The sequence below is a fragment of the Eleutherodactylus coqui genome, chromosome 5, assembly GCF_035609145.1.
Source record: "Eleutherodactylus coqui strain aEleCoq1 chromosome 5, aEleCoq1.hap1, whole genome shotgun sequence".
Taxonomy (NCBI): domain Eukaryota; kingdom Metazoa; phylum Chordata; class Amphibia; order Anura; family Eleutherodactylidae; genus Eleutherodactylus; species Eleutherodactylus coqui.
Window position 1 is genome coordinate 67,189,415 of NC_089841.1, and position 23,713 is coordinate 67,213,127.

Genomic DNA, 23,713 nt, shown 5'->3' on the forward strand with positions numbered 1-23,713 from the left:
TTCTTTTTTGAACTGCGTACAAAGAAACCACCACCAAACTTTGACTGCTACTCTTAACTTCTGATCAGGCAAGCTACCCGCAGTGGATAAATGCAGTTTCTGTAATTTTAAGAAACTAAAGCTTGAAAGTTTAGGTCTGCATGTAAAATCAAGACGTTGGAAATTAGTTCGGTTGTGGTAATTATTGCTTTAAAGGGGTTTTGTCATTTAAAAACTAAAAAATGTATGCCTCCCCTATTCCTCCTCCCGTTGCCTCCTTGCCACCTCATCTCCTGGCTGAGCTTCTCCAGTGCCCCAGGGTCAGCTCACCATATGCTGGGCGGCTTGTTCTGAAGGCTGCATTCCTCACATTCCTTCAGGCCAGGTCCCTGTGCTGTAGCCTTCACTGCCTAGGATGAAATTCTAATCTATGGCCGACACAGCTCGCATGAGTATTCACTGAATCAGATAAGCACTCCTCCCCTGATGGCCTGTGAGCTATGATGTAAAGTACATTGCGGGGCAGGCAGGCGACTGCTGGCAATGTACGTAACCTCACAGGAAGGAGAAGAATCAGGCAGCTGGAGGTGAGGTAACCCCCCCCCCCCCTCCCCCCGGACTGCAGGAGACGATGGGGGAGGTGAAGATGTGGTAAGTAGACTGACCAGGGAAGAATAGGCAAGTATAGAATTTTTGTTTTTTAATGACAGAACCCCTTTCAGCATGTAATGACCTAATTGCTCACAAACCACCATCTCAAAAAGTTGCTGCAACTTTCAAAACAACTGCAGATATCAAGTTTTGAATAACTCATATTTAGCAAATTCTTCTTCTCTCTCACCACTGGAGAACGCACTTATCATGAAAGTCATCAGCCACTATGGAATGTTGCACATATCCGCTTCTGCCAGCATAGAGGACTTCAATACTAAACCAGGGGTACCATTAACTCAATTCTGATCAAAACTACACTTATGCACTGCTGGCACCATGCCCTTGATAGTCATTTTGGATGAAAACCTCAATTAACAGTGTCTTACTACTTTGCACCGTTACCTTGGAGCCGCATGGTTTAGGGGTTTGAATTTAACAAAAAGGCCAACATCTGCATGAATTTTGTATGTTCTCCCTCGGTTTACTCTGGGAGCTCCAGTTTCCGCCAACAATTAATCTAAAAACACATTGGTATCTTCATTTGCCTTCTATGAATGACCCCTAGTGTAGGTCTCTGAAATTAGATTGCAAGCACCAGCATCTCTAAGTAGAGTTACCATCCCACCCTGCTGACTCAGCTATGTAAGAACAGGGGGGTAAGAGGTGCAAGACACAGCATAGACTTTATTTAAGAAACCGATATACAGTTGAAATTTCTAATAACAAGTCCTCTAGACAGTTAACTCCAGTTCTGTAGTGACAGAATAAAATTGTAAAACTTATACAAATGTTTTTTGCTTTTTTCCCTTGCTGCTATCTGGGCTCCTCATCTTCCTACCTTTGCTTCACTGTGTATTCCAGATAATTATCTTACAGTCTGGATATTAAGAAAAAAAAAATAATCTCAGACCAAGATGATGTGAAAAGTAATAAAAAAAGGTCCTAACAGAGGAACAATGGAAAGAAGAGAATGAACTTAAAAAAAAATGGTTACAGCAAATGTCGCCTCTCCAATAAACAGGGTGCAATGTTCATGCAGAGATCGGCACCAACATTAAAATGTACAGGAATGGCAGATAATGCTTAGGTTTTATTAAAATGGAAAAAAAAAAATTGATGTCATGATAGTGACGACGAACAGAATTGTACGGAGTCCACCATTCTTTAATATAAACATTCTGGTTCCAAATGATTTTTTTTTTTTAACCGATGAAAGATGAATAATAAAAAGAAGAAAAAAAAATAATGAGAACTTGAGAGAGAGAAGGGGTGAAACGCAAAAATGAGGCAGAAACTTAGAAATTCATATGTTTCCGTCAGAACAGTAACATTTATCAGACTTAAATAGGTGGGGCTTTTCAGTTTTTTTTTTTCTTTTAAAATGGCACTTTTCTTACAAACCAATGAGCTTAAAACAAAAAATAATATATATTATATTATATATTTTTGCACAGATGCAGATGTTAACTTGAATGCCCCCTAAAAAAGGAAAAAAAATAATGAAATGAAAAAAAAAACGACTGCAAAATGCAGAAAACCACATTTAGGCTCTATTACATTTACAAATACATACATAAATATATTACATACACCAGCAAACCAAAAATAAAGCGGGTAAGTGTCGCACTACAGACGTGTTCGCAGACCGCTCCCGCACAGATATTTTGGCTGATCACAGTTGTCTTTTCTGTAAGGTATTCAAATTAATGGTGGGGTCCAGGAATGCGCAGTAGCATACTCTTCCTCTGGGTTGCCGTGAAACGCGTCAGTTTGTCCAGTATGGGGAACTAGCGTAGGCCGTCTTGTTTGCCTGAGTCTTCTGCTGCATGGAGTTTGGTTGGCTGCGTTGGCCAGATCCACCCTGGAGGGGAAAAATAAAAGAAAAACTCCCTTTAAGCTGCATGGAAATGGTAAACACTGTGGTGATATTAGAAACCCTTGCGCACAGTAATGGTAAGTTCGGATGGGTCAGAAAAGCTGTGGAATGGGCTGCAGTAGTCACAGTATAAGGTTGTGAACTGGGGTGTAGAAATCCCAACGATACACGGAGAAAAGCTGTAGTGTAAGCAGACCTGCAGATTTTATATCAGCAGCATGTCAATTTATGCTGCAGATTTCACGCTTTCAAATGAAGGGGAGAAATCTGCAGCAGACCCGCACCATCTGGGGCAAATGTTTCACTGGGGCAAATAGGCAGCAAGTTTGCAACATGTGAACATACCCTAAGGGTATACCCATATGGAAACTCTGCAGCACTGAGAATAGCAGCAGTGTGGGTGAGATTTTCAAAATGTCATGCACATGCTGCAAAAATAAATATGAACTAAATCGTGCAGATATTAACCTGCACTGTGGAATCTAAATAATCAGCATGTCAATTTTAGCAGCTGGAGCCAACATCTGTAGCAAATCCACAACAGTAGCTGTGCATTTGAAGAACAGATTATTTTCCACGCCAAAAAAACCCCCCAAAACATGCAGATAATCTGCTGCAAAAAGCACAACAAATCAGCAAAAGTAGCCACAGATTTTTTTTTTTACACCCGCGGAATTTGAGTGCAAAAAAATGCAGAAAACGCATGCAATATCCACCCCACATGCACATAGCATTATAGTTACTTCTTCCAAACATAGAAAAAGGAGCATGGGAGGTGTGCCAAGGACTAAACTGTTCAATCAGTTTCTTGCATGGTACTATGGAACCTGAAGGATGACAAGACCTCTCACCTGTCCATCCTGCTGGAGATGGTGATGTAGCAGCTGGGAGTGAGGCTGTTGATGAGCAGGTAGAATATGCAGGAAAGGAGCTGGCGCGTAACCTGCAGCTGCCCCAGGGTTTAAGGGCCCAGTTGATCCAAGAGCAGAAGGGAGACTAAAAGGAGGTGGTGTGGCAGCATGGAATCCCTGCTTGTCAAACGTCTGCTAGACACAATAGGATAATGGCATCAGTCTTAGGGTACATGCACATGGGCTTTTTTACCTTGCACTCATATATTTGAATAGGTGCACACACGCTTTTTTCCTTTGCACTCATGTATTTGAATAGATGCACACAGGCCCCCCCCCATAATACTCAGACTGATCAGCCCAAGGGGGTGAGGGAAACAAACAAACAATACGAAAAAACCTGCAGTGTATCCTATTCTCGCCCGAATTCCAGATGAGAATAGCACACTAGTGTGCGGTGTTCAGCACACGGACAGTATGTCCTAGTTGCGCCCGAGGATCTCAGGCGCATCTTTTAAATCCCCCACATACATGTACCCTTATGCAGAAAGCCTGCTGATTGATTGTGGAATGTGTAGACAGTTGACTGCACTCACCTGAGTCTTGTTATAGACAGAGCCGCTGATATCAGGTACTCCGGTGTTACTGGAGCTCACAGACACACCTGCAACAGAGATTAACAATGTTAAGAGAAAATGGTTTACAGTCTGAAACCCAACGCATTCTCTAATAACCATGTTGCACAGAACCAGTACGTCAGTAGTTTAATGTGACTTATGTCACACGTATGTACAAAGGATCACGTCAGTGAACAGGAACCCTAATTACTCCCACAATGGAGGGACTCTAGTTTTGGGGTTTATTTCTCCAATACAATCCTTCAAAAGAGTAACTAGGAGTATCGCTTCTTCCTGCACAAACGAATTGTGATTTCCGCGAGCGGAGAAAAAGAGTCGTAGCAGTCTCAATTTTTGTACGGTGTCCGCATGGACGGCTTCCACTGGATTCAATGGAAGCCGTCCGACCAGCAGCCCGTCTGCAGCGGATTTCACGCCATCCCCTAGCAATGGTGTGGAGAGTGGGTTGGAGGAAGATTTGAAGGAAAAAAAAAAAAAAACCCAACCTGTACTGTGCATGTCTGACAGCAAGCTGTACGCTATGGGTACAGGGTTGGATTCTGCTGCAGGCTCCCGCATGTGGAATCCGACCAGTTCGTGTGAAGGCGGCCTAACACAGATACACAGGGAAGGCCCAGAGGCCATATCTGGTACTGCAACACCCCGACGCAACTTAACGGGGGTTACATTATTCCTTTACAAGCACTCGGTTGCAAACAGCACTATGAAGAGAAGCTGGATGGGCCATTGTTTTTTACCTAGCCCTTCATTTGTTCTATTGATTGTAACTCATCCACTGATCAGACATTAAAATATCCTACTAAATCCATTGGAATACTAATTTGAAGAGAACCTGTCATGTCAGCTGTACAGCCACGGCCCTGCTGACTCCAAAGATGTGCCTTTCGTTCATACGCGCTCCATTCCCTCATCTCTTCTAAGATTCGGCTTCTGGCACCATGAATGCGTGAAGAGTGCTGTCCCCCCTGCTCACCATTGATGGGTGATGTCAGACTTAAAGGGGTTATCTAGTCATTGCACATTGCCCCTATAGCTCCAACAAATAGAACAGTACTTGCCCCTCTTCTGCTGCAGGGATCCACAACTGTACCCCACCATCCTCACGATATTTGTTGTGGAAGATATAGTCACCTAACCACTGCAGCAGCATCATTCTGAACTTCTGGCACCAAGGTGAGTGCTGATACCAAGACAGTGGGAGGCAACATTGAAGCCTCTAATTGGTTGCAGCAGTCAGGTGACATTATATACCACAACAAACATTGGAAGGACAGCAGAGCTACAGCACTGGATCCCAGCGGCAGGGAAGGGGTAAGCACTGCTTTTTGTTATTTTTACACTGTTGGCACTATAGAGGATATGTTGTCTGTAACAGGACAACCCTTTTCATTGACAGTGAGCAGTGGAAACTGCCCACTTAGTCAAAACAGACAAACCCGACTTCGGGTGCTTTTAAACTATGCAATTAACTCCAGTTGCTGGTCAATTTGTGGTAGGGGATAATTATTCATGTGAGGGTTTGTCCCCAGTTTCATTACTGGCAGCGGCACATCCCCCATTCACATGGGATGATCTGCTGCCTACAATGATTTTGTTGCGCTGCATAAAAGATGCAATCGCCCGACGGAGTGTTCTCACTTGCTGGATGACAGCACAACCCAATGATTGGGGAAAACTTTCCTACGAATATTCTTCCCCCATCATTGAGCCATAAATAAAAGGCCCTTAACTATAATTTGCTGTTGATTTTTCATCGAATTGCCCTACCTTTGCCTGGTCCAGCACCTGCAGACTTGCTTTGTGCTTGCGCTGACCCACTGTAACCACCTTTGCTGTAATCAGCAGCCGTCGTTCCCTGGGCCAGGTCATCATAGCCTGCAGGAAAATGGACTAAATCACCTACACATGATGTGGAAGGATCCGTGAGAAAAACAAGTTCAGGCCACAAGACTGATGGACCATTACCTGCACTATAGCTGTGCTGACCATACCCTCCGGCCTGTTGAAAAGGCGTGGACGCTGTGTTTAGATTAACCCCATGTTGCTTTGCGGATGCAGGAGGTACCTAAATAAGGGAAAATTACAATAACTGTGCAATGATGCCCCAATTTTATTGAGGGGTGTTTTACACCCACAACTCATGCTCTATGCAGAGTCCAAAGTGCACATATGAAATGGAACTTTATGGTGTTCCTTACGCACCTAGAAAGATATTGCGCCAATAAGGCAACAATATGGCTCTACAACAATGAGCCCCCGGCATATATACACACCCAGGGTGAGGTAATTAGGAGGGTTCACAGAAGGGATGACAAGCTATACTTACAAACATGGTGGGGCCGTACTGGAAAGCACTCGGCACTCCTGGTACTCCAGCATAATAAGGTAATCCTGTGTAGCTGTAGCCAGGCGGTAGCGTGGGGTTTAGGAATGGCTGCTGAGCCGTGTGGTGTGTTTGCGTTTGATTCTGTTGAGGTTGCGCTAATGTTGTAGCGGGCGCCGGAGAAGCGGAGTCGCCACGGCCAAACTTTGCTACATCACCTGTAATGAAAACAAAGGAAGATCTATATGATGAAGCAGCAAACAAAAAGCACAAGTGATAAATAGCCCCCTTTTTTAACGATATATGACCAAATAGCTACAATTTTACGGCAATTACAGAAAGATGTGACCATTCTGATATTTATACCGGCACCTATAAAGTTATCAGCCTGACTACCTTAGAAAGGATTAGCCCACTGTAACCTATATGCATACTAGTACAATTCAGAATAGAAGCAGCTGGCTGGGTAATGGATTGTAGCAGAAGTGAAACACATCTATAGTAGACATCGCCCAGCTAGGGTTAATGGGTTCACTTAATTTCCATTATAAAGTCGACTAGATTTTTAGCAATCAAAGAACAGAGGCAGCCAGAACAGGTTAGTCTACACATAATACTGTCAACCAACCTGAGTATGGGTTGCTTGCTAGTCCTCCATCTCTACCAGTGAGCGTTGCTGGGGCAGGGAATGTGATTCCGTAGTAGTCCTATGGAAAACAAAGTTGACCATGATCAGCATGGAGTTGAGAGTATATAAAGGGGTGCCCCATCAAGATACCCAGCTGTGAGATCTCTCTAGAGGAGCTTCTGCGTTATATGATGTAGTATTGCAGTATAACCCATCGTTCATGGAAATCATATACTACATGGTCATGCCAAGGCCTTCAGAAAGCCGCTTTTCAATCAGGCTAACAGAGGAGTTGGGCACATTGACAGGAATCCTTCTAATGGGACATCACTTTTTGTAGTCTTATTTTACAAAAAGCAATTTTACATAATAGTTTCCCCGCCTGTAGAGGGCACTGCATTCCGCAAAATTACTCACCATTGGCAATCTGGATTGAAGCATTTGGAGATCATCATATCCATAGATCTGCTTAAAAGTAACAAGAAGGGATTATAATCCAGGGAGAAATAACAGATGAGGAGGTGTCAGTAACCACAAACCTAAATAAATAGCTTCATCTCTCCCGAACCTTATTTTCTCCCATCATCAAACATACAGTCTTTACAAAGCATGGACTCATTCAGACAGTAATAGTAAATTGAAAGGGTGAAACTGCATCAACCACATCCAAAAAGCATGGACATCACTGCCTACATCCACACCACAAAAGTAAACTTCTCTCAACACGACACACAATGGGCTTGGCTTACTGGGTATGCCGGCAGGAGACCTCCAGGTCCTACTATGTACTGATTGTGTAACAAAGGGGGGACTCCCTGCGGCAGGTTGGGTGGCGCTTTTCCTGGAAAAGGAGGGGAGAAAAAAAAAAAAAAAGGAAAAATAAATGAAGAAATTCTGAATGTCTGTTGCGATAGTATCTAACCATAATACACTGGAGAAGTGGTCAGCTCACCCAGCCTTGGTATTCCACCCTACCGAGTGCACGGAAGCAGAGAACCAATGCTAGCAAACATGGAAGAAAAATAGAAGTTTTCCAGCAGCTCAGTCGGTATACAAGGATTGCTTTACTTCAGCATTCCAGTTAATACATAGATAAAAAACCAACATGAGTATTTTAAGCACCTTCATGTTTTAAATATAAGCCCTTATACCATGACTAAGAACTTCTGCTGAAACATGTAGGCGTTTAAAATACTCATGCTGGGTTTTTACTGGAACGTTGAAACAAAGCAATCCTCTTATACCGACTGAGCTGCTGGAAAACTTCTATTTTTTTTCCATTGCTGACCATAACCATAATGTTAGGTTTTATGAAACCTCAACTCAACTACAGAAATGTAATTTCTACTGATGCCTCCATAATAACCAAACATGTCCAAGCTATCTTAGAGGGGTTGTGTCAAGACAAAGTTATCTCCTATCCACATGAGAGGGCATAACTATGTGATTGGAGAGGGTCCGAGTGCTGGTATGCCAGCCGGCGTTGTTGGGGAAAAGCTTACGTCAGGCGAAAAACAACTCGTTAAAAAAAGAAATAAATACATTTCATTGGAGCAGATTTTGTGATGCCCAAGTAATATGAATAACGTTCACCTGTGAAATTTTGCTTTCTTTTCCACTGCTGAAACTTTGGTAAATGCGGAGGGTGACATGCAGAATAAAATCATCGGAGCAAAACGCAACCTTTCCCAACAACGTCGGCTGGCATACAGCCTAAGAAGGGTTCAGCAGACACTCACCTAGCAAAAGAAGCCTGCGGTAGTAACACCCCGCCCACCAAAAGAAGATTCCCTCACATAGGCTACTCTGATAAAGCAACATTGTGGCGACAGGCGGAGTGACACGTAGATATGTTCAGTGATAATGCTGGTGGGAGCACTAACAAAAAGTCATATTTTACCCAAGAAAGACTAATACTACAATGTCTACTGTTGATGGCTGTAGCCTCTTACCTGAAGAGACCAGCGGAGCAGCCCGGGTGGAGGTGGCAGCTGCTGGCACACTGACACTGGGAACGCTCAGGCCCAAGCTGTTTGTAGTGTTCATACTGTTACCCAGGCTGACAACAGAAGAGGTGGTGCTTGTCGCCGATGTGGGGGCCGTAGAGAAAGTTGTGCTGGGCTGGAGGGATACTACTGTGTTTTCCACATTCGTATGCTATAGGAAGAATGGGGGAGGTTTAGATTGCTCAGATCTTTTCCCAGCTACAGAAGCTACTTCATATTAAAAAGGCTTGTCCAGGGCTTTTACTAATGATCATCTATCCTCAGGATAGGTCACCAACAGTAGATTGGCGGGGGGCCACCGTTTGGGTTCTCCGCTGGGCATGCTGTCAGTGCCGACAGCAGTGGAAGCAGATAGTGCTGTTAACATTGCAGCAGCCCAAATTGGTCCTACAGGCACAGCACCAACTGAGAATTCAATGGCAGCTATGCCTGTAGTATCAACCCAGGCTGCTGGAGTACGGACAGCGCTATCCGCTTCCGATGCTGTCCACACTGACAGTGTGACCCAGGGATCATTGGGGATCCTGAGCGGCGGACCTCTGCCGATTAACTATTGATAACCTATGCTAAAGATAGGCCATCAAAAGTAAAAGTCCTGAACAGCCCATTTAATACACATCAGGAAAAACAAGAGTAGAAGAACTTACCGCATGGGAAACCGCTGACAATACAGATGCTGCAGGAAGGCTGTTCTGGTGCCCAGACAAAGTGCTAGAAGGGTAAATAGAGACATGGTGTTAGGATGACCGTATACAGAAATGAGAAGTGATACGTGAACAGGCCATTTAAGAATAGACTCAGCAAGAGATGTGTCCACATACAAAGTCAGATATGTGCTTGGTTTACCATCACTGTCTTTTGCATTTACCGCAAATGAAGTTTTGTGGTTTCGTACCTGTTGAGTTGAGAGAGGGAGCTGTTTGACAGGTCGCTAGGCTGCGGTAAGCTTGAAAGTGACACAGCGGACGTGTGTTGCTGAGACACTGCTGGAAGGAGGGAGGAGGCGGTGGAGGCCGGACTGGTCAGAGACCCTACAGAAGACAGGTTCTGAGAGTTCTCAGACTTCACGGATGGTACATTGGAAGTAGCTGTAACCAGAGGACAGACATAAGACAACAGCCTTCTTTATCCACAGATAGTAAGTCACATCCAGGGTCACTTTTTTCATAGAATATTACTTCCAATCAAGTTTACAATAGAATTCACAAGCTCCGAGAATGCAGGTCACACAATGTAAAGAGAAGTAAAAAAAAAAAAAGGCGCCATTGCTCAGGAGTCCTGCGCCTTTTGAAGCGAGGACTGAAATAACAGGATTTGTGTTACTTACCGTAAAATCCATTTCTCGTCTTGTTCATTGGGGACACAGCGAGTCCTTGGGTATAACTGCTGCCAGCGGGGGCGGACACCAAGCACAAAAGAGTGCTAGTTCCTCCCCCCAGCTACACCCCTCCTGGAGGCACTGAGCTACATCGGTTTTTACATAAGCAGTAGCAGAAACACTAACACCACAAAATACAGACCCTAGTAAGAAAAAAAAAACCAATGGTACCGTGTAAGATTCAGAAAGGACTTCTGAAAAGAACCAGGGGCCATGAAAAATGAATATTTGGGTAGTGGCCATGTCCCCAATAAACAAAAAAAATGTATCTTGAGTAAGTAACAAGAGTCCTGTTTTCTTGTCTCTCATTGAAGGGGCGGGGGGTGATTGGGGATGGGACACACAGCAAAACCTTGGGACGTTCCAGAGCACTTTCCAAGGAGTGGGTAAAAAAGAAGGAGAGTACGGTTACTATGCTGGCACCCATGTGATCAGAAAGGAATGCATTAAAGTAAAAAACTTAGAAGAAGAAAAAAAGCGAAGCCTTGAAAGTGTCCTTATCATCAGGGTGGATGAAGCTGTTGTTGATTGACAAAGAAACGCTATTGCTCTAATGGAATGGCATCTACCAAATAGATTGATGTGCTTGGCCTTCAGCAGGTAACCCTAACATAAATCATGTAAGGGCAAACAGTGCACCGGAACATGGAAGATGGGACGACTTTAGAGTGGGTGGATTATCTGTGTAAGTAGCTTCCTGAAGAACATCACAGCTCAGATTAAGATCCCCAGAAAACCCATAGGCTAGACGGTACCTACGGTAAGAGCCATGCCTTGCACAGGACACCCAATATCCGAGGGGAGAGGGAAGGGACAGAACTCAACCGTCAACAAGGCTGAAGACCAGGCAGGAAAATCCAAAGCCCAGTTTAATCTCACCTCTATTAGGCAAGGCAAGCCAAGATTATGGTAGAATCAATGTTAAAAAGGACTTCTACTTCTCAAGAGGAGGAGAGTTCACCCTCTGAGGTGGTCTGATCTCGATCGCAGATGTTGGCCATCTAGTTGTCCACTCCTGGAATACAGCAGGCCAATAGAACCGCCATCTGGGAGTCAATCTGCCACAAGACGGTGGACAACTTTGATGTGACCCTGGCGCCGTTGGTGGTTCTTGGATTGCATTCTTCAACTGACTCGAGCAAAGAAAGGGCAGCGGGGAGATGTAGTGAATGAGAAAAGACTTAAAAGTTGCAGGACAATGACTGCAAGAGGGAATTCTAGAGGAATCTGTACCCAAGTGTTAAAAAGGATGGACCAGACTCTCTCCTTGGGGAGGAAGATAGTCCACTGAAAAGTGATCAGCTAAGGGAACCAGGAAGGCCAGATGGTCCAGTATAAAAAGAACAAGAGTGACTGTGCAACTATTTCGCAGTCACTGTTACACCACGCACTGACTGAACACTATAAGGGGAGGTCTATGTAACATATAAAAGGTGTGTTTCAATGTGCCGGAAACGCTGCGGATCAACCAAAAAGTTGTAATTAATGAACTGTATTTTTATGGGTCATTGGTTAGACAGGGACTATTTTTCAAAATTTAATAACAATATGGCTGAGCGGCGCAGATGACTGAACAAGCCAGACAATGTCTGCTATGTCTGCGGACAGTTCACAACAAAGACACAGTGGGGGGGAAATAACATCCTTGGTAAAATGTGCCTATCACAAGTATTTCGGAATAAAGCTTAGTGACCAAGATAAGAAGTGGCACCGCACATCATCTGTGTGTCATGTAACACTCATCTCACTCAGTGGCTGAAAGGCAGAGTAGGATGCCATTCGCCATTTCGATGGTGTGGCGAGAACAAGGAGACCCCCATACTGACTGGTATTTGTCATGCAGAAATAACAAAGGTTTCTCCAGTAAACAGAAAAATAAAATTCTGTATCCAGATATACCTTTTGCAATGAAACCTGTGCCTCATGATGCCAGATTACCTATTCCTGACCCAATGGGAGGGATGCTATTGGCCTCTGGCTGGGCAGCATCACTAGGGCTACTGTGTGTGTGTAGGAAATTTTTTTTTTTGACAGGCAGTGTAACTGGGATGTTTAGCGCCGCCAAAAGTGCGGTACCAAGTTGTGCCGCGTTTTTGGCAGCGCTGAAACCGTTGCCCATGCATTTCAATGGGCAACGCAAGGCCGAAAACTGCCAAAAATAGAAGATGCAACGCTGTCAAAGCTCAGCGTTAAAGAAGCCACGTTTTCAGCCTTGCAGGAACGTTGTACAGCGTTTAGCGCTATGCTGAAAAAGCAGCGCTAAACTCTGTACAAAAATGCCTGTGTGAGGGAGGCGTAAGCCATTCTGTGGACAGTCTGTTAAAATACATCCAAGGTGGAGAGTGAGGTATAATAATGCTTTCATGGAAGAAAGCAGTGAAATGACCAGATGCCTTTCCAATAGCAATGATGGTATATAGAATCTAGCTGTAACGCAGGTATTTGTCCTATGGAAGGCAATACTGTAGACCACGTCCAACACAGCGTCTCACAGTAATAGATGGGGAATGTAATGTGACTGCCTGATGCTAGCAACCATGTCCTATACAGAGTCTAGCAGTAATACAGAGACCCATTGTGTAAAGGCAGTATGTGCAGTATGTGACTGGTAGATACTTGCAAGCACTACGTAGTCAGAAGAGTCTAGCAGTCATGCATATATTCCTTCTATGGAAGGGAACTTGGTGGCATATGCCTGCAATCACCGCATAATCATGTCAGTGATGTACAGCCAACTGTGTGCGCAGTCATACACAGACAGCTGTCAATCACTGATAGCTCCGCCCATTGGACTGTTCAGCTCAGAATGAGCAGAGATATAAAAGGAATATAATACAAGTTAAACTGAATCTTTCCTATAAAATTATATATCAATCAGCTCCTCCTGCTCTATAACATGATGCTTGCAGTTTGAACAGCGTGTTCAAGCTGACAGACTCCATTTATCTACGGAGAAGGAAGGACCTAGGGCAGAGGGTTATAGAGCAGGACTTGGCCAATAGTCTATGTGCTACAGGGAGGAAGTCACAACCCTCTCCCAGGGTGCAAACAGGAAGCCCCACCCACCAGCTTCAGCCTGTGAGGCAGGACCTACATTAGAAGTGCAGGCCTACAGGGCAGGTGCTGCTAGCTGTGACGGGAGGAAGGTGGCAGGGGAGGAGCCGTCGTCTCAGCACAGGTGTGGGGAAGAGGGGAGCCCATAGTAGGGATGTGCCCTAGGGAGTTAGAAGAAAAATGAAGGGGACTGGGAAGGCCAAGGAAGTCCTCTTTACATAGAGTGTTAAATAGGACAACACAGCTGGGCAGGTAAAGGTGTACAGTAGAAGAGGGAAAATTTTTATAATATATATAATATATATATTTTCGCCTTTCTAATGCAGCACTACCACTCCAATCGCTGAAGTGACTGCAGCAGTCACGTGCCGCCTTTAATAAGCTCACGTCTCCGCTCAGGTCACTCATGAATGGGGTGCGATAGCTATGGCCCATAACTGGTTGGGCGTCACGGGACCACAGCAGTCACTTCACGGATTAGACCAGCAGCACTGGATGGCGAAGGCCATTGGAAAAGAGAGTAAAGCTTTTTCTATTTTACACCATTATCTGCTGCCCGGCACTTTTTTTTGTATTACTTAAAATCCCTTAATAAAATGTACGGAATCTCTTTAGGTGGTTTATTTCCCTGCAAACATTTCAAAAGTAAAAAAAGGAGCCACATGATGGGACATGGCCACGTGCCAGCTGCCTGCTATAGTAACAGCTCTGTGTGTGTAAACAGGAGACTGACTGACGACAATGTGCAAGAGGGGAACAGCGAGTACCTAATACAAAGCAGATGCTTCATACGGAAAGTCAGAGCCGGGGACATGTCTGATCAGATTACCTGCTCACAGGCAAGGTTTGTACAACAGCCCCTTTTCTCCAGGTTTATGTGTACAAGCTTTGTAGCTAAAGGTTACCAGACACATAATGGCCCATTTACACGGGAGCATCATTCAGAATTGCTCAAATTTCTACCCTCCTGCGGGAATTTGACAGATCGTTGTCCCGTGTAAACGCAGGCAGCGACTAAACAAGAAACGTTCAGTTCAATTTCTGCACACAGAAAACTGAATGCTACAGCAGAGGAGCGGGTATCACTGGGACGAGCCGGCGGGCATTTTTTACCCAACAGCTCGTTCCATGTAAATATGGCATTAGACAGAAGAAGTTGAGGATGTACAAATCACTGAGCAAATGATTGCTTCACTGATGCAGCTAAACATTTTAGGCCACATCAGCCGTTACAGTTGTTCCAAATTGGCCATGCATATTCAATGGTTATTATTGTACCTTGACACCACCGAAACTGGTGGGTGTGCAGAAGGTAAAGGCTGTTAGACAGCCAGGTGATGCCCCCTGTTTATAATTGGTTGCAGGGCGCGCTCCCCGTGCTCCGACTCACAAGTCACGGCAGTCAATCATCACTCCGGCGTCAGTTTTCCCTGCAGTGCTGCACCTCTCCTGTCCACCCACTGAGTCCTGGGGTCTCCGCTGACACGCAGATGGCATGCAGTTTGACAGCGGCTCCGGGAGCTGGTAAGGGGAGATACAATTCCACCGTCGCCCACACTCACAGTGCAGCTGCCAGGGCGCCAGCGGATACAGTGATAGCGGGGGCAGGAGTGCCGCTGGACACGGTAGCTTCATTGGGGAGTATGCCTGTGGGGTTCAGGGGATCTGCACCACATGCAGCCTGTAGCGGTGACAGTGGCAATGGCGTCCGCCTGCAGCGGCTACACTGAGAGACGGGGCACGAGCAGGGGCGCCGCAGCACAGCACATGGACAATGCCTGTGGCGTCGGGAGTGCCACAGTACTTTACACCTCCAGCGGGGTAAATGCCAGCGGAGGCCAGCACTAGTTAGATTGACAGCAGGGGCAGAACAGCAGAACACTCCAAAAAGCAGCTTGTGAGTGGCAGAAGTGCACATAACCCACCTGTGAGCCCTAAAATGTGCAGGCACGACTGCAGCCAATCACATACAGGGGGCGTCACCTGGCTGTCAAACCGCCTTCTCCTCTGGAACACCCACCAGTTCCGTTGTCATCAAGATACAATACCACCTGTTCAATGACTCCGGGCGAAAGACAAATGACAGGATTTTGCTTGGACTACAGAACAAAAATTTCAGTTGCGGCAGATTGCTCTCCAGACTAACAGTTTGTCATCAGTTGGCTAAAAGGCTCGTTCGTTGTTGGACTACACCTGATGAACAGTTTTGAGTGAAAGTGTCCGTTTTCATTAATTTCAAATTACCTAAAAGGTAAACAAATGGTGCATATACCCTTAACCTCCCTACAGATCAGACTGTAAAACACTGTCCCCTCCACTATGGTTCTGGCACAAGTGCCCGGCAAGCATACAAAGGGTTTGAAAATGTAGGTTTAAAAGGGAACTGCTCACTTCCCCACAGCACAATAAACTAAGTTATGGTGCCGTTAGGGGATGCGACATTGAGCCTTTAAGCTTTTGCCTTCAACAGGGGGACACCGCTGGATTAAGGGAGTGGCGGGTTTAAAAAGAATACATCACCCTGTCACAACCCCTAATGTAACCTAGTTTATGGTGCTGCGGGGGCATGACAGGTTCCCTTTAAGACAACTGTTTACCAAGTACTATAAAACCTATTAAAGTATGGGATCTCCAGAGGATATATGTTCAAAAGAAACAAAAAAGATTTAGGACAAGCTCCCTCATGCCTGAAGGTGCACTTATTAAGGCGGTATCTGCATGTAACAAACATTCGCTTATAGTCTCAAATTATGGAACCTGTTCAGAGTACCGGGGAAAAACGAATTAGACATTAAGAACTTGGCTGCATCTCAAATGCCATGTGCCAGCTGTGCGCTGAAGACGATTAGAATAGCAAGACTGTTTGCTAAGGATTAAAAAAAGCTGTCCATGGTTTAAAAAAATATATATTTTTTTTTAACTAAAAGCAGGGAATATTGTAAAACAAAAATCTTACACAGTCAACTGTTGATTCCCTGCTATCTTTTACTGGTGATGTGTTGCACATGCATACATGACAGCTGCAGCCAACCACTGGCATCAGCAGTATACCACCTTACTTGGAGGCATCACCATGCAAGCCAGCATTTGGCAGCATTGTTAACATGCGCATGTACAGCACATCATCGCCGCAGTACAAGTTAAAGACTGGTGGGTAAAGCAACAGGTGAATATAAGTTAATTTAAAAATTTTATCTAACACACATTTCCTGTTCTTGGTACTGTTTTTTTTTTGTTTTTTTTAAAATCCTGAACCACCGCTTTAAGAGAGGACGTCAGTCCGGAGCTGGCAGAAGACTGTGTGCTTGAACTGAACGATCGTTGTGTTGTTCAGCAGCACTAGTCTCACAGCATGGGTAAACCCCTGGGATCCACAAGGAAGGCTGCAGTTATGAATAAGCTTTCTCAATGACGCCAGGTTTATATTCATGCGACCTGCCGGTATAAGAACAAAATTCTCTTGGGACAGAAGAGGGTGGAGGGTACATTACCTGCAACTTATCTCTGCCCTCCCTCTAAACCTCTGTTTCCATATCCTATTCGTGGCCATCTAAGGGCCCGGCCACAGTATCTTCTGCACCATCCATTTCACTTCAGAGTGTAGCAGTGTGCAACGGCCTGACCATGGGTCTCCAGACCCAAACTCAAAGAATCATAAGCATGCATGATGTTCCAAGTTCAGGTCTGGAGGTCCGCAGTCAGGCCGGGACACACTGCTGTACTCTGTACTTGAAATGGATGGTGCAGAAGATGGTGTGGCTGGGCTCTAAGATGGCTGACAATCTTTAGACTATTTAATTCCACACAGTGCATTAGTAGTGTTAGACTACCAATGCACCCCACCAGTTCTGATTGGACAGAGCAGCTCACGTGATCAGCTCTGGCAAAAACAAAGTGCAGCGTAAAATGCGCAATAGGTAGTCAGAAAATTGCTGCAGCCTGCCTGGAAACAGCAGAGAAGAACAATTGCAGGTAATATACCCCCTCCTATCTGGGGAACAATTTTGTCCTGAAACCAGAGGGCTGCTTTATTGCTGCATACATCAGGGGGAAATCAAATTCAGGTAGCGTTCACAAAAGTGTACCTACTGTTCAAAGACACTTGTGCCCGAATTCCATTATGTCCGTTCTAAAATCAAGATTAAAGAATAAAAGCTTAGTAAAATAATAGCTCAAATTCACAAACCTCTCCTATCTATGTGTGTAGGTGAGGTAACTAGCATAATTATAATCATAAGTAAGGTGAAATTAAAAAGGACCCATGCATGAGGCTCTGCAGGCATCACAAGGTTGCCCCAGCAGTTGTACTGTCCAGCGTATTAATCAGCATTTCTCTGCACTTCATATTAGGCAGAATGGGGTTAGGGTCCTTTTAAACAGGCCAAACTGTCAGGTCCAGATGCCCCACAGGTCGTCCCAGTGATTGCGTGTTCCTGCATAAAAGCACAGGAACGATCATCGCTGAGTGAATGGATGCAGAGCGGGCCAGAGATTGTTCTGGGCCGCCCTGCCTCTATTCACAGTAAACAGGCAGTCACTCACTAGTGAACGACGGGCCTGTTGACACCAGCCAATCTGTTCAGTTTTATGCATGCAGAAACTGAACGACAAACGAAAAGCGAACAAATTCTCGTTCGTCATTAAGTCAGGGCATGTATTTAAACAGAACGATGAACGAAAATCCCACTGGATCAGCCAGTGTAAAAGGATCCTTAGTGACACTATCCCTGCCTTCCAATGCGACATAAGGTAGAACTAAAAAAAAACAAAAAACCCAAAAAACAAAAATCACCTTTCCTATGTTACAATACATAGGGCAGTTAAACAAAAAGCCCCTTTGAGTGTCAAGCTTATTAACCCCTTAGTGACCAGGCTTTTTTGCTTTTTTCCATTTTCGTTTTTTCCTCCTCCCTTTTAAAAAATCGTAGCTCCTTTATTTATCCATCGACGTCGCTGTATGAGGGCTTGTTTTTTGCGGGACGAGTTGTATTTTTCAATGGCACTATTTATTGTACCATATAATGTACTGAAAAACTTTTTAAAAATTCTTAGCGGAGAGAAATGGAAAAAAAAACGACATTCCACCATCTTTCGGTGCGTCCTGTTTCTACGACGCACAAACTGCAACAAAAACGACCTGATATTTTTATTCTATGGGTCAGTAGATTACTACGATACCAAACTTATATAGTATTGTTTTTGCTGTAGTACTTGTATTTTTTTTAAAGATATTAAATTTTTTTCAATTATTTTCTGCGGTCATCTTGTGCGTGCCATAACTTTTTTATTTTTGCACGGATCCCCCGATCTCACCGGGGGAGGGGCGTGCGGGACCCCCAAACAGCGTTCGGGGGATTTAAATGCCGCTGTCAGAATTGACAGCGGCATTTAAAGGGTTAATAGCCGCGTTCGGCCGAACGCGGCTATTGCCCGCGGGTGTCAGCTGTAATAAACAGCTGACGCCCGCGCTGTATGGAGGGAGATAGCGGCGCTACTTCCCTCCATACACGTCCTGCAGCTGCAGGACGTAAAAACACTATGGCCCGGTCGTTAAGGGGTTAATATATATAAAATATTTGAAAAGGGAGCTTACAGTGACAGGTACCACCTCAGAGGCCGAAATGGAGCTTTGGTATCCTATTCTGTTGTGCACAGACGTCTGGTCGTAAGAAGAGGAAGAGGAGGAGATTGTGACTGGACTGGTGCTCTGTGTGGAGTTGCTGTGGCTGGAAGTGGTGATTACTGGCGAGGTGTAGGTTGGCTCCTGCACAGTACTTGATATTGGCAAAGAGGTATTCAGGGACTCACTAGAAAGAAATGAGTGAGTTTACTCACAAAACAGCATGTATAAAGCATCTATTATGATAGCACCTTCACTTTTACCAAGCTTAACAGACCCGTTAATTGAAATATCAGTACTAGGACCCCTAGTGGAGCTTGAAGAGAAAACATAAGGTAGACAGATCTACAACTCTACGGAAGGGATTTATTTGTATAGCGCCAACTTATTTCACAGCGCTTTCAGGTAATTTTATTTATTACCCCCCCCCCCCCCCCATCAAACTGGGTACTCCTTTTACTGACCTCAGAAGGATGGAAGGTTGAGTCAACCTTGAGCCAACTACCTGAACCATGCAGGGATTGAAATTGCAACCTTCGGGTCATGAGCGAGAGCTTAAGACTGCATTTTGCTGCCTTAACACACTGAACCATGCGAGGCCCCGTCCCTACTATCCATGGCAGTCCCACTGACAGAATTGGAGTGGTAGTACACACATATGGCTACCACTCTTTTCATTTAGGTTCCCTGCCGATCAAGTACTTATGCCTTATCCACAGCATAAGGAATAAGTACTTTTTTCGAACAACCACTTAAACACTCCGGTCTTTAAGGGTTTCAAGTCCTAAAGGACCAGACACTTTGGCGTTTTTCCTCCCGTGTGGTGGTTTCAGGCTTTACTTTTTCTCTTGGCCATCCAAAATGATTTCCGTTTTATTTTTTTCATCAAGTATGGGGCTATTTTTTAAATATCTGTTCACAAAATGTTATTCCAGATTATTTTAGATAGGGTAATGTGCACAAAAAGTTTTAATTTATTATTTCTTTATTTTTTTAAATCATTTATGATAAGAGAAAATAAAGTATAGGAATGGATTTGCCATTTTGATATATAATTAGTGTAATCTTTGATTATTACTTTTTTTTTCTTCTTAACATCTATGTCCCTCATGATATCATATAAGACCTCTGGGGGGGTGGGGGGTGGCAAATCGTTTTTTTTTTTCCTTCAGTAAAAGGCAGCAGAAGCCCAGGGCAATGCGTTGAATATTTACGCCCCTTGGTGCTTAATGGGTTAATGCAAAAATAGCAATAATTTCCTTTTAGTGTCGTGAACAATGAATGACAAATGCTACACTAAAGATTTGATGGAGCTAAAGACACCCCCCCCCCCCTCACCTTATGCTTTTTGAATACAAGTTGTTTGTCGTCTGACTTGCATTATCAGGACTTGTATTTGAGCCAAACTCAGGCAAAGAGGGCTCTGATCCAAACTCCAGGGCTCCAAACTGAACATTTAATCCTGTGACATCAGCAGATCCTGGCATCTCCACTGCAGACGAGGGGATCTAAGGGGAAATAACACACATTAATCCTGGGGGCAATAGCAGGTCAGCACTATCTCCAGGCCCAGCCAAGGAATTCAGTCCTCAAGATTATTTGCTTAAGAATCTCCCCCAAATGTTATTTCCTGTACCCATATCACTTTATACTTACCACATGATAGAAGGATGGATTGTATACAAATAAAACGTAACACACTGTATGCACTTCATTCAACCACAAGAACCTTGAATAGGTTTAGTTAACAGAATTATGGCATTAGGATTACATTTTTGGTAGTGGACTTGGTAAATACAAAAAAAAAAAAATCAGATGGTGTAATAAAAGTGGTAATATGGTTGTGAAACGTAATGGGGTTTATTTTTGAGTAAGGGCAAACTCATGGAACTGGCCAAAATGAGCAGTAAAGTACATTACAGATGTGGATGTACTGGACTGTGGCTTATAGCAGTGACCTGAGCTTAGGAACGTTAATGAGTGCCTAGTAACCCAGAACTCAGTAATTACCCAGTTTCCACCCAAATAAGACAGGGTCTTATATTAATTTTTGCACCAAAAGATGTGCTAGGGCTTACTTTCAGGGGACGTCTTATTTTGATGACAGCAGGACTACCTGATCTGTGAGAAAGAACCCGGTACTTCCAACCCTTAAGGGCGCTCACATTAGAGCGCTCAGACCTTTGTTGTTTTTAAGAGTTCTTACTGCATATTCTGAGCAGTAAAAACACTGACAAAGCCCTCGGCCGCCAACACAGGATCACTTACTGGTTACAGGAGTCATAAATCCCGCCTCCACAAAGCGAGGGTTGTGATTGGTTCTTAGAGAGCTGCTATGATTGCCTGAGTTGCGGAAACTACGCTGGGGCTGTGGAGAGTAGCTGGAAGGATCTGAACCAAGTCTACTGGGTAAGTGACTCAGATGACCTGCATTAAAATCTCTGTAAAAAAAATTCAGCAATTGCGTTTTTACAGCCTTTTTCATGCACCTAAAGCATTCCTATTGACTTTTTAAATGAACTGTAACTAGGGCTTATATTTCAAGCCTCCTCAAAAATCATGCTAGGACTTATTTTTGGGGTAGATCTTATTTTATGGGAAACAGGGTAGTGGCAGCAAGTTGTATATCTGGGGTGCCTTAATTTGCACCAACTGAAAGGAGAGTACAAGACAAAGAGTAGTAATAGATACCACCACAATGACATAAGTGGTGTGTCACGCACAATTTATAAAAATGCGAGAACTAAATGTTGCACATAGATTTTCAGGGTGAGAAATCTCATGCAACATAAAATGGGGACAGGTCTGAGACGACGAATGTTCCTTGTGTATATTCAGTAGCCAAGGTAATTGCAACAAAGTACATAGCAGAATAATGTTAAGATAAAATGCCGTCAAACAGATCACAAAACAGACGGAGCAAAACCATAGTGTGGGCTAGAGTCATAGTTACTGGAAAAAGCCTTTACTGACGCAATCATTAAAAAAATATATCACGAACAAACCATGCACTGACCAATGAATTGTAGCTCGCAGAACAAAAAGGACTGCTCTTCAGGATGCTGACCTTTGAAGTGGGTGGTATCCTCCGTTTCTGGGGTTTTATGTGTTTCTGCTGCTGGGTCTGTTGTACAGACATCGCCTGGGAGTCCAAGGACAGGTTGGGGAGCTGAATCATTTTGCTAACGTTGGTAGAGCTGTCCACTGGAGAAGTTTCCCGCAGTTTGACCTGTGAGGAGAAGGTCTCCAGACCAGGAGGGGGTGCTGTAACTGGCTGTATCTGGTGCTGCTGCCGCTGTGCGAGCTGACTCAGCACGGGTGACGGCTCGGGCTGCGATTTGAAGTCTGAATTAAGAAAGGAGAAGAGAAACTGTTTAACATGGAAATCCTGTGAAGTTATTGAGATCAATTCAATACTGATCACCACCTACAGGAGGCGAGAGCGCTCCAGAGCACACAATGGATGATGCTAACAAACATGCACCACCACTAAGCATACGCAATTATGAAAAAGTACACATCTTCACGTGGGAGTATCTGTGCATGACCATTAGACAAGATTGTCCTCGCACTACATTCTTCCCCTGTTTACAGGAAAAATGATTTTAAGGGAAAGTGCCTTGCCCCCACTGACCGTAGACTGCTGCAAAGAGACGTGGAAGACATTTATTATCTTTGCTATCCTCTGCTTTCCTGAGAAGCCACCTCAAGCTAAAGTAAACTTATTATGGTGGAAGCACGCTGCAAGAGGAAGTCTAGCATAAAAAGGAATGCTTGTCATACCGGACTAGTTCAGCCATAGGAAACAATGCAGGCCTGACACAGGCAGTAAGCAGCAGTCCCACAAGCTTCCTGGTATAAATAGTCCTGTGTTTACAAGGTCTAGTCCTGTGTTACAGCACACGGAACACAATGCTCACAAGTCTTTAGCATGTTACACACGCTAAAGGTCGTTTTACAAGGGCCTGATGCAAACAAATGCCGGGTGATTGGTTTAGGATCGCTGCTGTGAGGACAGACCATTTGTTAGTACGATCGTTTTTGGCACCACCATAACTTCCAGTACGCCCACTGCCTTGGGGTTATATTCGACCCCGATCTCTCCTTCACCCCCTACATCCAATCTCTTGCCTGAACATGTCACCTGCACCTCAAGACCGTCGCAAGAATTCACCCCTTTCTCACTGTGGACACACTAAAAACACTCACTGTTGCCCTCAACCACTCTCGGCTGATCAGCCACCTGCCGCTCCGCTAACTAAATCTGATTAAGCGCATCTTAATGCGAACCTCTCATTCCCACCTCCAAGACTTCTCCAGAGCAGCACCTGTCCTCTGGAACGCGCTACCCAAAACTATCCGGGCAATCCCTGACACACAAAACTGCAGGCGAGCTCTAAAAATTTACCTCTTCAGGGAGGCATACCATATCCCCTAAACCAAACCCCTCTGTACTCTGCCTGATAACATGGTCCGTCTTACCAACTGCAGCTTCTGCTAGCCATAATCAACCAGCACCTGTAGTCATACCGATTCAGCAACCAAACAGCTTATTGCTGTCCACTGTACGTGATGCGCATAATATATATATAATTTTTTATTTATTTTTTTTAAATTGCCTGTCCCCATAATCCAGCTGTACATCTCCCTGTTCACACAAGAACTTCTACAGCTCAGGAAAAAAATCAAGGATCGGCAATGAACAA

General features: G+C 44.4%; 1 protein-coding gene and 1 non-coding gene across 12 annotated transcripts in view; both read right to left on the reverse strand.

Moving 5' to 3' along the window:
• Nucleotides 1-1,297: 1,297 nt before the first annotated feature.
• The window catches only part of UBAP2 (ubiquitin associated protein 2), a 55,348-nt gene continuing 32,932 nt past the window's right edge, over nucleotides 1,298-23,713 (reverse strand). For 5 of the 11 annotated variants that reach the window (XM_066602649.1, XM_066602654.1, XM_066602651.1 and 2 more), the window contains exons 13-28: nucleotides 22,024-22,352; nucleotides 20,346-20,515; nucleotides 18,981-19,194; nucleotides 17,477-17,516; nucleotides 9,851-10,043; nucleotides 9,603-9,666; nucleotides 8,902-9,106; nucleotides 7,699-7,790; nucleotides 7,367-7,417; nucleotides 6,950-7,028; nucleotides 6,325-6,539; nucleotides 5,964-6,063; nucleotides 5,766-5,888; nucleotides 3,957-4,024; nucleotides 3,361-3,552; nucleotides 1,298-2,494 (exon numbers count right to left, since the gene is read on the reverse strand). In XM_066602649.1, the coding sequence (XP_066458746.1) occupies nucleotides 2,399-2,494; nucleotides 3,361-3,552; nucleotides 3,957-4,024; nucleotides 5,766-5,888; nucleotides 5,964-6,063; nucleotides 6,325-6,539; nucleotides 6,950-7,028; nucleotides 7,367-7,417; nucleotides 7,699-7,790; nucleotides 8,902-9,106; nucleotides 9,603-9,666; nucleotides 9,851-10,043; nucleotides 17,477-17,516; nucleotides 18,981-19,194; nucleotides 20,346-20,515; nucleotides 22,024-22,352 (2,231 nt within the window). In that variant the 3' untranslated portion in view covers nucleotides 1,298-2,398. The remainder of the gene's footprint in view (nucleotides 2,495-3,360; nucleotides 3,553-3,956; nucleotides 4,025-5,765; nucleotides 5,889-5,963; nucleotides 6,064-6,324; nucleotides 6,540-6,949; nucleotides 7,029-7,366; nucleotides 7,418-7,698; nucleotides 7,791-8,901; nucleotides 9,107-9,602; nucleotides 9,667-9,850; nucleotides 10,044-17,476; nucleotides 17,517-18,980; nucleotides 19,195-20,345; nucleotides 20,516-22,023; nucleotides 22,353-23,713) is intronic. The other 6 variants (XM_066602658.1, XM_066602659.1, XM_066602657.1 and 3 more) reach the window with 6 other exon arrangements.
• LOC136630997 (small nucleolar RNA SNORD121A) lies at nucleotides 9,743-9,819 on the reverse strand. The gene has a single exon (XR_010792998.1). It is a non-coding gene; the product is annotated as a small nucleolar RNA SNORD121A (small nucleolar RNA).